Source organism: Heloderma suspectum, chromosome 3, assembly GCF_057233095.1.
Source record: "Heloderma suspectum isolate Gila_16-S chromosome 3, 16-S_ref, whole genome shotgun sequence".
NCBI classification, from domain to species: Eukaryota; Metazoa; Chordata; class Lepidosauria; order Squamata; family Helodermatidae; genus Heloderma; species Heloderma suspectum.
Window position 1 is genome coordinate 258,280,489 of NC_139460.1, and position 14,898 is coordinate 258,295,386.

The 14,898-nt window shown below is 42.7% G+C and overlaps 1 protein-coding gene across 5 annotated transcripts in view; it reads left to right on the forward strand.

Moving 5' to 3' along the window:
- The window catches only part of NT5C2 (5'-nucleotidase, cytosolic II), a 93,984-nt gene that overhangs the window by 32,804 nt on the left and 46,282 nt on the right, over positions 1–14,898 (forward strand). For all 5 annotated transcript variants that reach the window (XM_084846436.1, XM_084846435.1, XM_084846432.1 and 2 more), the window contains one exon: positions 8,954–9,027. In XM_084846436.1, the coding sequence (XP_084702562.1) occupies positions 8,954–9,027 (74 nt within the window). The remainder of the gene's footprint in view (positions 1–8,953; positions 9,028–14,898) is intronic.

Sequence of the window (14,898 nt, forward strand, 5' to 3'; positions counted from 1 at the left end):
AACCAAGATATGCACAGCTTCAGGCATGCATGCACAGCTGCTTTGCTCCTCTCTTGCTGCTTCCTGAATTGCTTTGCCATTTCTGCAAAGGGAGGAGCGAAGCAGTTGCATGCAGGTGCAGGAGGCCATATCTCAGTTTATTTAGCTAAGCTTTAATTTGTTTCATACATTTTGATGGTTCTGTCATTTCATTTTTTATTACAACTGTTCACTGAAAGTCCCAGAGCATGAAAAATCTCAAAATTCACAGTCTTCCATCAGTCTAAGGATTTGAGGCTAGTGCTTAACAATTGGATAAGAAAGGGAAATCTGCAGAGCTGAAAAAGTATTTTAATATTTTTGGTGGTGAAAGTAATTTTCTTCTAAGGCTTATGTCATAAGGAAAGCATCCAGGAGCTTTAAAACTGCTGTGTGAGAATTTTGACTGAGTTCATTCTTTACTTTTGGTAACGATTTTTAAAATAAACCTTAAAATGAAGCATAGATTGTGTCTTGCACTCCTAGCATTGATTTGAAATGTCCTTCCACCAAAACATCTTTAGAATACCTGCTATTACCATGTAAATTTTAGAGATCTGTGGAAAATGTTTGAAATGAGGAATTATGTATCCAATTGCAGTTTTTAGATACAGGAATTTTTGGCTGCTTCAGGCTATTTTGTATTTATAGCTGCCTTTTTTCAATAAGTCCTTGATCCACGTTTCCTAAACAAAACTGGAGTAGAATCTGCCCAGAAATGTCTAGGGATGATTTAGCAAAACTATGAATGTTTTCTAAAGATGTTACCACCTAGCATACTATAAATTTTCAAGGCAATGTACATTGGTTAAAATACTTTACTGCCTCTTGATATGGTAAAATAACTTTCAGCCTAGATGTGGAAAAATTCAAATACCAAAGTACCACCAGCTTTATAGCACTAATGCCCCCCTGTTGACAGAGGACGCAGAAGAAACACTGCCCAAGTAGACTGTATGTGAGCTTTACCACGATGCTTCCTGTGGCTGCCTCAGAGAGACTTTCTGGGGCCAGAAAACACTGCCTTTTCACAGGACCAGATCCCTGACTTTGCACTCTTTCCAAGAGACCTTCTGCAAGCTGCAAGAGATTGCCAGGTTGGTGAACAGGAAAACAACAACTATCAAGGATTTGATCCTGGATGAGCAGGCCAGCCTGGCCTGTATCACAGAGACCTGGCTGAATGACACTGGGGAAGTAAATCTCACCCAGCTTTGCCCATCTGGGTTCTCTGTGTTGCAGCAGGCAAGACCTGGGTGGCAGGGAGGCAGATTCACAGTGGTCTATCATGATTCTATCCCACTGTCCAGGAACCCCATCCTGGAGTCCTCCAGTTTTGAGTGTGTGTATCTGAAGGTGGGTGTTCAGAACAGAATAGAAATCCTGTTGCTGTACTGCTCACCGTGCTGCTCAACAGTCTTCCTTCCTGAGCTAGCCAAGGTAGACTTGGGTTTGGTGCTGGGAGAGATTGTCTGGAATTTTGGGGGCTGGTGGCGCCAATATGCTGATGACACCCAACTCTGTCTCGCCTTTTCATCTAAATGCAAGGAAGCTGTTCTGGTTCTAAATCGATGCCTGATGTTGGTAATGGACTGGATGAGGGCAAACAAATTGAAGCTTAATCCAGACAAGACAGAGGTGCTTTTGGTCAGTCAAAAGGCAGATTAGGAAATAGGGATTCAGCCTGTGCTGGATGGGGTTATACTCCTCCTGAAGAATCAGGGTTGTAGTTTGGGTGAACTCTTGGACTCAGCCCTGAACCTGGATGTCCAGGTCTTGGCAGTGGCCAGGAGTGCATTTGCACAGTTGAGACTAGTGTGCCAATTATCCCCATTCCTAGAGATGTCTGATGTGCCCACAGTCACACATGCCTTAGTAATATCCTGTTTGGACCACTCTAACATGCTCTATGTGGGGCTGTCTTTGAAAACTGTTCAGAAACATCAGCTGGTCCAGAATGCTGAGGCCAGACTGTTGACTGGGGCTGGTTACAGGGAGCACGCAACTCCCCTGTTACAACAGCTTATCTGGTTGCCGATCTGTTTCTGGGCAGAATTCAAAGTGCTGGTTATGATCTATAAGCCCTATATGGTTTGGGCCAGGCTACCTGAAAGACAGCCTTCTCCCATACGAGCCTGCCCAGTTCTTAAGATCTTCTGGAGAAGCCCTTCTTTCAAGACTGTCTCCTTCAGAGATGTGGTTGATGGCGATGTGAGAAAGGGCCTTCTCGGTGGCTGCTCCCAGGCTCTGGAACTCTCTACCAAAGGAAGTTAGGTTTGTTCCCTTTCTGCTCTCCCACTGGCAGGCAAAGACCACTTTATTTAAGAAGGCTTTTAACCTGTAAGTGAGTCTGTTGGGTTGGGTGCTGTTTTTAATCACATTTCTCCCTGTAATTGTTATGTTTTTATTGTATTTTGTTGTTTAAATCAATATCAGTTGTTTCTGTAAGCCACCTTTAGTGCCATTGTTTGGAAAAAAGGCAGGGTACAAATAAAATAAGTGATATTGCTGGAAATGGAGATCAGTGTCACCTGATAAACACACATGAATGTGTGTTGCACCTTGTTGGAGGTGCTCTGTAATATTCTTTGTCACTGAAGTGTTAATGGAAATAGCATAGAAAAAAGGTCCTCTGTCTCTTCCTTACTGGTACACCAGAATCAGGCATTGCTTTTAGTATCGGATCGAACAAATGGAGGTTCCATGAGAAATTGTGGGGTGGAGTATGAACGACTGAGTAATTCTTCCCCCATAACACAGTAACATGACACAGCTGAACTCTGGAGCTACATGAGTAGCTTCCTGCTCACCTAGTCCTGTAACTGAGCAGTCTAGTGCTATAATGCAATTGCCCTGTAGTGCTTACTGCTAAAGTTTGGGGCCAGGTGAGCAGGAAGATGTTTATGTTTAAGCTGAGAGGGTACACTGCAGGGTAAGGAGGTTGATTTACCTCTCCCCAGCAGCAGTTGGTGCCCACTGGAATTGGTGGGGCAGAGGGCAGGGAAGCTAGTGGTAGCTAGAGCCCAGGGGTCCTAGTAGGCAGAGCCCTTTAGAGAATGAGGTCAAAGAAGAGAGGTGGAGGGTGGGTGCATCTCTGACCCATAGAAGTACATCACAGTGCTCCTTTGTGCACACATTCTCTGCTCCTCTAGCCACCAGCAAGCTATTATACAGAAAGGGGAAACTGAGGCCAGGAACATGAAGATCATTAAGTCCAAAGCAGCTCCACCTGCGACCACACAGCAACACAAAATCTCTCAATTGAGTCACATTTTTCTACTCCACCAGCACCCCCCATTTTACAGAAGAGGCAAACTGAGGGGGAATGTCAGGATTCCCTTTTTGCCCAGCTGAGAACTCCAAGAGCCAAATCAACACTCAGACCAGAGGCTGCATTTCCAAGGCTTTAATTCTATTTACCCTAATGAGGCATACAGATGCAAATTGCTAGAGACTCACAAAACACAAAAGAAACAGCCTTCAGGGAGTTCAAAGGGAAACTATGAAAGTTGATCTCAGTTTGGGAAAAAAGGGGCAAGTTCTCTTAAGGGGTGGGAGGGGAAGATCTCCCTCTCTCCCGTGACACTTTCAGGCGCAGCTGTTGACCCCGAGCCAATCGGGCAGAGCGCCAAAGTTCAGCCCCTGTGACTTCTCGCTTGTGTCTGCGTCTTGCGTCTAAAAGGTCAGGTTGTTCTTCCCTCGCCTCCCCCTGTCCGCTATCACTCCAGGGATGTGTGAAGGGGGGGGCTCTCCATGCAGCTGTGCCTCTGAAGCCTGGGAAAGTTCCTCCGCCACGTGTTGCATCTCTTCCTCAGAATCTGAGCTACTCTGACACTATATGCTCAGAGGCAACCCTGACAGGAAAATTGGTTCCAACTCTCTCTCTCTCTCTCCCCCCCTCCCTCCCCCTCTCTCTCCCTCTCCCTCCCACACAGAGAGGAGAACAAAGTAGACATCAGTTGTTTCTTTCCCCATCTACCTTCGCACAGGCGTGACAAAACCTCAAAGGTGGTTTGGTTGTACAGGCTGGCAGTGGGTGCCCCTGTTCAACATTAAATTCTGGGTCCTTCCTGACTGGCTTTATTTATTTACAGTATTTGTATACTGCTCCACATCCAAAGACCTCGGAGCGGTGAACAGCAGACTTGATAAAGAATAAAAACACCATGTTGAAATAATTTAAAATTGTTGAAAAAGAGACAGAATTCTGACAAAACCAAGTTTGATAAACTGCAGCCGGTAACTCAAGGAAGGTTTCCTGAAATAGCAATGTTTTCAGAAAGCACTGAAAGCAGCACAGCTTGGTGCCTTCCTGACCTCCAAAGGCAGGGAATTCCATAGGAAGTGGGCTACCACACTGAAGGATCTTTTCCTGGTGGACTCCAGTTGGGCCATGGATCTATGTGTAATCACCAGGAACATATGTTTAACACCATATATGTCACACAGGCAGAGCGTTTCTCCTAAATGCCCTGCCATCTACTCTGTCCTCTGCTCTGGGTGTCTGCCTTCTGGAGGAGGAAGAATTGAGCAAGCACATGTGAGCTGCGCATGCGCAGAGCAGTCCAGACTTGGAGCCAGAGTGGGAAGTGGAGGTCCAAAGTGGAGAGAAATGTCTGCCATGTGGCAGCAGGGAGTGGGCAGTGAGTCAGTGAACCGGCAGGGCTATACATGCGCCCTACTCCCTGTCTCAGTCTGCCTCAGCCTTTCTCTTCCTTGATTTATGGGAGCCATTGTGTGTTTGTGGGGGGAATTGACATGTGCACTTCAGGCCTTAATTTCACTCCTTCCAAGATATTTTATGCTGGAAATGCTTTCCCTCCAGCCCTAATCACTCCCCACTTAAAGGCTTATATAGTGCCCAGGACTCAGGCTGGGGTGGATTAGAGTTGGGATGGTAGCTGACCCTAATTCCCCTTTTAGGATACCATAAGCGTTAGGGACTCAATCAGGCCAATTTCCCCTGCCCCCTGTTTTCCTCACTCCCCCTCCCCGCATTATTACCCATAACATTCTGTGCCTGTTGGATAACAAAGAGCATGTTCAGTCCTCAACAGGCTGTGTTTGGATTTTTTTCCTTAAAAAAAATACAAATTATTTTTCTGCATTCCCAGGGAGTCCTCTGAGTATACAGTAAAAACTAGCTTGTCTGTGGGTGGCCCTATTTTGCTGCCCAGGTGATAAGGAACAGGACCACCACATTTGGTATTAGAAGGAATAAATGGGGCCCATAACAAAATGTTATGGTATAGCTCCAGCCAGTCTGGAGCAGGACCTGTAGAATGGGTTGGTGTGGGGGAGAGATTTCAGGAAGGAGGGAAAGAAAAGCAATTCCCTTTTTTCTTTCCCACCCTTCTCCCTTGCTATTATGCTATGTAGTGCTAAGGAGCTCACCTTTGGGACTGGCTGCAGAGGGGGAGAAGGTTCTAGAAAATGGGAAAGGAAATAGCCCCTCCCCCCACTTCTAGAGCCTCCCTATCTAGTACTGGGAGGGAAGTTTGTTTGTTTTTTACATTATGGTGTGCGCTCCCTTGACAATATTCCCTTCCTGAGGGGTAGGCAATCTGGTGCTGTTCAGATGTTTTGGACTACAACTCTCATAATCCCAGACCATTGGGTATGCTAGCGGGGGTTTATGGCAATCGTAGTAAAATGGAGGGCGTCAGGTTGCCTACCCCAGACCTAGGGATTTGAACCTGCCAATTCCTCATCCCTCCTTCCCTTTTTGGAGAAAGCCCCTCAACATTCCATAGCTCCTGGATTGAGCATCGGTCCTTAGACAATTTGGGTTATTTAATTTACTTTTAATTTACACAGCAATAGACTTGTGCTTATGTGGGGAATCCCAAGATTATGTAGAAGCCAGTACCTTATTTTTGGTGACCTAGTTTTGCTGCCAGACTGATAGATAGCAGATCACTCATGTTCTGTGTGAAGAGGAGGTTTAATCATCACTTGTGTACTTTAAACCAGGATGATAATCAGCAATGCTGCCTTTCCCATTATTTCCACAGTGTACCTTCAGTGAATAATGAAATTTCTGCAGAAATGTTTCTTCTGTTTGGTCTTCCTCTGATATATTATTATGCTTGCTATTACATAACTTAAGTTTGTCATCTTTAATTCCCCTTCTGTTCCTTCCCTCCTCCCGTTGTACTCTACATGCTCCACTGCCAAAGCAGGCAGCTTGCCAGGAAACTGTGACTCCTAGAGCAGCATTGGAAAGTTAAGGGTAAAACATGCAATAGCTAGAGAAACTCTATTCCAAATGGACTTGTGTAGAACAGTGATATCCAGTGACTTGTTAAATTAGCCACAGATGTATGTTGTCTAGCACTGTCTAAGGAGATATGCGGTATCTTCAATCTTTTTCTAGCATAGTGCTTTCCTAAAGTCAAATCAGACTGAAGCAAAATTGCATATATACAGGGGTAGGCAGTATTCAAGAAATTAGGTAATGTGATCAGGCAAGTTGCTGAATTGGACGGCTGCAAATTTCACAAGAGGAGCGACTGAGTGAGATGAGGTAAGATTGCTAGTGCAGGAATATGACCTTGGATGTTAAGTTTGCTTTTCAAATATTCAGATTTATAAATTGCCCTTTAGTGACATTTGCTGCCCATTCAGTGCTTGCTTTTTGGAGAGACAAAGTCCGAGAATAGGAGCAGTTAGTAGCTCTCCCTTTTTGCATGTATTTGTCTGCTTGTTTTAGTATTCTAATGCCTTCACACAGTCCTGTGTGAATGAAATGTTAAATTAAACATCTGTATCCCATTAGCAGTTAGAATGGAGCATCTAAACAAAACCTTAAAATGTAAAATGCCTGCTAATTATGTACAATTTTGTCATTACTTCTGAAGGTATTAATACAGATGTGCAATGGAGTATTTGATACATCATGTATTAAAAGATTATTTTAATTTTGGATATCAACTTTGCTTTATGAAAGGATGTTAAATGCTGTTGGCGTTGTTTATGTATAGCCTGGAATTCATCCAATATTTTAGACTGATTTCCATGTATGCTCTTACTAGAGTAGCAGTTGGGCAAGTTCTTTTTAGAAATTAAAGGACTGTGCTACTTGTAATTTTGGTTCTGAAGTTTTGGGAGAGACCAGAAATAACAGAACTATGGCACTGAGTCAGCAACTAAATTATCTGCTTGTGGGGAAAGGGTCTGAGCTCCTTCTACCTGCTATCTCCTTACTGATTTGTCAGAAAATTCATAGCTGAAAGTCTATGCACTGTTTGTCCTGGAATGGACACTGCAGGAAATGTGTGCTGCAGTGTAGTACACGGGCAAATGGTAGGCCAACTGGTGAGTCTGTGGGCTGGATTTAGCCCATGGTTTGTTCATTGTGTACTGTTAAATTGCATGTTCAACTACTTGGTATAACTATATTCAGTATCTAATGCACTCGGGTTTCTCTAACAAGCTCTGAGGGATAGTACTTGGTTGTAGGATCAAATCTCTTCCCCCCCATCCCCAGTCATGCTCTAAGTCTTGGCTCACTCTAAATCTAGCTGTCATTAGGAGGTGAGTCCAAGAGGGGAATCAGAGCAAGCTGTGGATCAACGCCAGAAAAAATAGATAGTGATGAGTTGCCAAAGAGCTGGACAGTTCTTAGATTCAATCAAATCCAAGGACAGATAGTCAGACATGGAGTCAGGTTGAGGGAGGCGGGTAGAGAATGCAAGACGGCTGGACAGCCAGATGTAAACAAGACAGGATAACACACTAGTGCAAGAGTGGGCAGAAGGTAGATAGGGATCTACTGGTAGTTCTCCATGTGATTTGCAGAAGGTCACTAAGGGTGCTTCCTAATGGTTTAATAGTAGTGACAACAAAAAGCTTTATTTTCCTCCTAAATTACGTGGCTGAAATCAAAACTTGGGTAAAACAGAAGTAGATTTGTGTGTGAAAGGATCTGCGTGCAAGCTCTAGTTCTGGTACTGAAAATTGGGCAAAGTGTGTGCTTAGAGGGATCATGTTCTGCATTTCTATCCTGCAATTCTAAGGAGATTTTGCGAGTCTTAAAAGTCTGCTCACCCATAGTTACAGGCAATAAGGATGCAGCAGGAAAAGTTTATACTGTATGGTGGAGCTCATCAAGCTGACAACTATGCCCAGCTTTTGCATGGTCAGGCAGGGAAAGCCCTGGCTACAGATCCAGGAAAATTTGGGTTTGAGTCTAGCAATTGTGGGGCGGACATATTAACTGACAAATTCTCTCTCTCTCTCTCTCTCTCTCTCTCTCTCAACAGATTATATTATTCACACAAACTTGGAATATTACCTTCGAGATACTATTTTGAGTATAAAATTGAAAATCCACCCCAACATTTCCGTGTGTGTATTAGTTCTGTTAGAATGAAGTTGCCAAGGGGTTCTGTATCTTAGGTTCTTCAATGGTGTATTAAGAACACAGCCCTGATTTTTGTGGGTCATTTTAATACCAAACCATTTCATAGTCAATTATGGTTAGTAGACAGATTAGTAGACAAATTATTCTTTCTTTCAACTAGGGTGACTTACTTAGTAGTTCATCATTTTTCCTTTTTATATTTGATTTCTGGTTCAGTATGGTTGACTCTGCAGACTGTGGTTAGAGTTTTGCTATCATGTTCATACATATAACGTAAATGAAAAATCCTGGCTTTGTAGTTGGAAACTAGTACGTAAAATTACTATGGATGGCATCCAGCAATGTTTGATATTATTGTGCTTAGGAGACCATCAGCCTAATTCTGTACAGGTTTATTTACAGGTAAGTCTACTGAGTCCAGTGGCATTTGCTCCCAAGGAAATGTGCATAGGATTGTAACACAAGCATCTCTTGACACACTTCCGTAGCAATTCTTGGACATTTTAAAGAACACATAAGCTCAGATTTCATATCAAAAATGCTTACCATTGGGTTTCTTTCTTTCTACAGGGTTTTTGTGAACAGAAGTCTAGCCATGGAAAAAATAAAGTGCTTTGGATTTGATATGGATTATACATTAGCTGGTGAGTGTATATGAATATATGTATTTTTCAGAATTGAGCCTCAATACTGAAGGAAGCAGGAATTGATTGGTATCCTTCAGGATAGCAGGTACTTTTTTCAGTAGCATACATTTTAGATAAGGGGAATGCTGAGCAGCCTACACTATATGGGCTTTATGCTGCCATCATCAGTTTTGTTAAAACCTAGGGAGTTCTTAGCTCATCTGTGCTCTATAGCCCATGGATGCTTCCATTGAGGGACAAATGCTGTCTATTTTGATGAAAGTCTTTTCACTTTAATCTATGAACTCTACCGCTATAGTTGTCGAAATCCTTTAAAAATTATTTTAACGTCTTTCTTTCTAACTCTTCCTCATGGATGTATTTTCTTTCTTTTGTTCTGGATAATACTGTTTCTCCTTCTCCCCAGGTTTGCAGTATAGGACTGGCTTTTGATTTTCTTTTTCCTTACAAGTTCCTTTTGTCCAAGGTTTCTTATTTTAATCTATTTAAGATCTGCCCTTTTTTTTCAGTTGGTATCACTAGAATATTGGTCCAATCTCTTATTGTCAGAAGTGAATCTGCAATACCTTCCTGAGTGCATCTTGGTTTCTTCTCAAGCCATTTCTCTCAGTGCTCAACATTGATGTTTTGTCTGTGTCACTGACTTCACTAATCTAATTTTGGTCATGTAATTGCTTTATATTTTCCCTTGCACTGCTTTGTTCTACCCTATTCTGCTGTTCATGCATCTCCAACTTTCCTTTAAGGATCCTCTCCCTACCTGCTTTCTCATCTTTTTCTTTCTCTACTCCTTGTTCTTATCACTCATGTGTCAGCATATTTCTTTTTAAGACCAGAATACTATTTTTTGTGTGTGTTTCTGTGCATTTTCTTTAGTGCATCCTTTACCGGAATAAAAATAAGTCGGGTTGGCCTATAAGAAACATTCCAAAATCCCACAGTCAGGCAATACCTTTGTTAGGACCAACCGAGTATGCCCAAAATCATGGGCGAGCTTTTGAGTACTCCATCTGACAAGATTTTACAAAAAGCAGGTTGGGAGAAAGAAAGTGGAGTGAAAAAAGGCTGATTTGATGTTGAAGCCATGAAGTCTGAATAGGGTCCATCATCAGCATGAAGAGGTGTTTAAAGATGCATCTCCTCATGCGCTCTGCATCTAAATTATTTCCTCTTCCACTTTCTGACTCCTTTACTTGTCATGTCTGCTCTTAGACTGTAATTATAATAAGTAGAAAGATGGTATGACACACCAAACTTGTGCCATGCATACTCACATGCATACTTGGCTAAAATGGACAGCTTTTTACTATAAAAGAACATATTCCCAGTTATTTATACTGGGAATAGGTGTGGAAATGAAATTCATAGTTGCCAGCCTCAAAAGGATGAGAAGTGATTGCCATGAAGCTACTGTTGCTGCTTCAGTTCAATAATAAATTTCTGTCTTGGCGCTATCGTATTGGATCCAAATATGGAGCCAGTGTGGTGTAGTTGCTAGCTTGTTGGATTGGGAGCTGGGAGATTCAGGTCCTATTCCCCACTTGGCCATGGAAGCTCACTGGGTGACTTTGGGCCAGTCACAGACTCGCAGCCCAACCTACCTCACAGGGTTGTTGTTGTGAGGATAAAACAGAGAGGAGGAGGATAATGTAAGTTGTCTTGGGTTCCTTGCAAGAAGAAAAAAGGCAGGATATAAATGCAATAAATAATAAATAAATATGTTTGCAGAAAAAAATATACAAAATTATATGTAATGACAAAATGCAGCTATAATCTGCAGAAGGTGTGTGTGTGTGTGTGTGTGTGTGTGTGTGTGTGTTGTATTTACCACAAAATATTTCCAGTAGTTAGAGATAATTTTGAGCAGGGGAAGGTTTAAGTAGTGTTTCCTGCCATTCCCCCATCAGATTTGCACTCCCCCCACCTTCAGCTGCTATTCATTAAAAACTAACAAAGCCCCCATAACCATTGGGGACTATTGCACATGTCTCCCCTTTTAATGTCTAGTTTGGTCCTGATTGACTGGCAAATAGGAAGATAGAGAATTAACTGTGAATTAATGCAAAAGGAAATGTTTCTGTAACTTGCTTCTATAGTCATAAAACTCGTTGAAAGTATTATAATCGTTGTGGGAGTGAACCTGTGTAACTAGCTAGGACAGTTTAATTTAAGAAGCGGTCCTTGTACATAAATTGCTCTTGCCTCTTTTGGATGGGAAATACTGGTGAAAGACGATATATCAAGACATGGTTGGTACATTAAAAATGAATATTGCTAACTATATATGAATCAATGCATTATTATGTTGCATTATGTAGCTTCTTGTTTCAAAAGCTTTGTCTTATGCTAAATCTTGTTAACCTACATCTTTGGATAGATTACTTCGTAAATTTCAGTTTGCTGACATTTACATTGTAATAATGGCAGAAAAGGCATTTTCATCACAGTGAGCCAAGTTGTCTGTTTCTGCTTGTTCTAGAACAGGGGTGGGAAACCTTTGCCCCTCCAGATGTTGCTGAACTGATGCCTGCTAAACTAAGACTATACCCTTCTCTCTTCCACCCACAAATTCATTGGATAGCCTTTGGGAGGTCACTAACTCAAATTCTAGCTCAGGCATGAAATTCTGCGTGAGCCTGTGTCAGTCACTTGCTGAACCCATGTCATAGGGTTGTTGTGAGGAAGAGATTTGACACTTCTATGTATGCTTCATCTCCTTGGAGGATGGGAAATATAGAAATTTGATGGATAAATAACTACAGCTACTATTCCTCATCAGCTCTGACCTAGCCCATAATCTTTTTTTAAAAAAAACAGAATATCGTGTGTTTGGATTAGTGAGCTAATTAGGTATTATAAGGGCTTCAACATACGTTTGGCAAGCACAGATACAATTTTTTAAAGTTTGTGGAACGATAACTAGCCAAAGATATTGGTACTAAAGGACTTATTTATTTGAAATAACTCACTACTTATTTCTTATCATAGAATCATAGGGTTGGAAGGGGCCTACATGGCCATCGAGTCCAACCCCCTGCTCAATGCAGGAATCCAAGTCAGAGCATCCCTGACAGATGGCTGTCCAGCCTTGTCTTGAACGCCTCCAGTGTGGGAGAGCCCACCACCTAGGTAATTGGTTCCATTGTCGTATTGCTCTAACAGTGAGGAAGTTTTTCCTGATGTTCAGCCGGAATCTGGCTTCCTGTAACCGTGTCCTGCACTCTGGGATGATGAAGAAGAGATCCTGGCCTTCTTCTCTGTGACAACCTTTCAAGTACTTGAAGAGTGCTATCATATCTCCCCTCAGTCTTCTCTTCTCAAGGCTAAACATGCCCAGTTCTTTCAGTCTCTCTTCATAGGGCTTTGTTTCCAGTCCTCTGATCATCTTTGTTGCCCTCCTCTGAACCCTCTCCAGTTTGTCTGCATCCTTCTTAAAGTGTGGTGCCCAGAACTGGACACAGTAGTCCAGATGAGGCCTAACTAGTGCTGAGTAGAGGGGAACTAGTACTTCCCAGGATTTGGAAGCTATGCTTCTATTAATGCAGCCCAAAAGAGCATTTGCCTTTTTTGCAGCCACATCACATTGTTGGCTCATATTCAGCTTGTGATCGACAACAATTCCAAGATCCTTCTCGCTTGTAGTGTTGTTGAGCCACATATCCCCCATCTTGTAAGTGTGCCTTTGGTTTCTTTTTCCTAGGTGCACAACTTGGCATTTATCCCTATTAACTGTCATTCTGTTGTTTTCTGCCCAGCGCTCCAGTCTATCCAGATCACTTTGAATTTTATATCTGTCTTCCAAAGTATTAGCTATCCCGCCCCATTTTGTGTCATCTGCAAATGTGATCAGCATTCCCTGCACCTCCTCCTCCAAGTCATTAATCAAAATGTTGAAGAGCACTGGACCCAGGACTGAGCCCTACGGTAGCCCGCTCATTACCTCTCCCCAGTTTGAGAAGGTCCCATTGATAAGCACTCTTTGAGTCCGATACTGTAGCCAACTGTGGATCCACCGGATCGTTGTTTCATCTAGCCCACTTTGAGCTAGTTTGCTCATCAGGATGTCGTGGGGCACTTTGTCGAAAGCTTTGCTGAAGTCGAGGTATATGATGTCTACAGCATTCCCATGGCCTACAAGGGAGGTTACTTGATCAAAAAATGAGATCAGTTTTGTCTGGCAGGACTTGTTTTTGACAAATCCATGTTGGCTTTGAGTAATCACTGCATTGTTTTCAAGGTGCTTCCAGATGGATTGCTTTATCATCTGCTCCAGAATTTTCCCAGGGATTGATGTCAGACTGACTGGTCTGTAGTTCCCAGGTTCCTCCTTTTTACCCTTTTTGACGATAGGGACAACATTAGCCTTCCTCCAGTCATCTGGCACTTCCCCCGTCCTCCATGATTTCTCAAAGAGAATAGACAGCGGTTCTGTGAGTTCTTCTGCCAGTTCCTTTATTACTCTCAGATGCAGTTCATCTGGCTCTGGAGATTTGAACTCATTCAAAGTAATTAGGTGTTCCTTGACCATATGCCTATCGATCTGAAGCTGCAATCCTGCCCCTTCAGCCTGCACTTTGCCTTTGCCAGGGGGGTCATAGACCCTCTTTTGGGAGAAGACTAAGCCAAAGCAGGAATTGAGCACCTCTGCCTTTTCTTTGTCATCTGTTATCGTTTTGCCATCCTTATTTAATAGCTGAACCACCATTTCTTTCCTCTGTCTTTTACTATGCACGTAGCTGAAGAAAGCCTTTTTGTTGTTTTTAGCATCCCTCACTAACCTCAACTCGTTCTCAGCTTTAGCCTTCCTGACGCCATCCCTGCAATTCTGTGCTACCTGCCTGTACTCTTCCTTTGTTACTTGGCCTTCTTTCCACTTCCTATATGTGTCCTTTTTTGTTTTCAGGTCATCCCTAAGCTTTTTGTGAAGCTACATTGGCTTCTTCTGTTGTCTTCCACCTTTTCTTCTTGTTGGAATTGTTTGTGATTGTGCCTTGAGAATTTTCTTTTTTAAAAGCTCCCACCCATCTTGGACTCCTTTTCTCGTTAGCGTCGCCTGCCATGGGACCTTACTGATCATTGTTCTGAGTTTATTAAAATCAGCTTTCCTAAAATCCAGGGTACGCGTTTGACTACACTCGGCTTTTGCTTCCCTTAGAACCAAGAACTCAAGTGCAACATGGTCGCTTTCCCCCAGAGTTCCTGTAACTGCTACTTTATCCACTAAGTCATCTCTGTTGGTTAGGATCAAGTCAAGGATAGCTGATCCTCTTGTTCCTTCCTCTACTTTCTGTAGGAGGAATTTATCCACCACACAAGTCAGGAATTGCCTGGAGGGGCCATGTTTTGCAGAATTTGTCTCCCAACAAATATCGGGGAAATTGAAGTCCCCCATTACTACTACATCATGCTTCCTTAAAACATCGGCTATTTGCTTTTCAAAAGTTTCATCCTCGTCTTCTCCTTGGTTGGGTGGCCGGTAGTAGACTCCGACCACCAGGTTCCTTTTATTCTTTGCTCCCATTTATTTTGATCCAGATGCTCTCGATGGGGCTACCAAGCTCATCCTCCTGTATTTCTGTGCAGAGATATGTATTTTTCACATACAGTGCAACCCCACCTCCCTTTCTGTTCCTCCTGTTCTTTTTGAACAAGTTATATCCTTCAATTGCTGTATTCCAGTCATGAAAGTCATCCCACCAAGTCTCAGTTATACCTATCAAGTCATAATTTCCCTCCTGTATTAAGAGTTCAAGTTAATTCTGATTGTTTCCCATACTCTGGGCATTAGTATATAGACATTGAAGACCATGTGCTTCATAGTCTGGCTTTCTTCCTACATGTGTCTGAAGACTATTATTGGGCGCTATC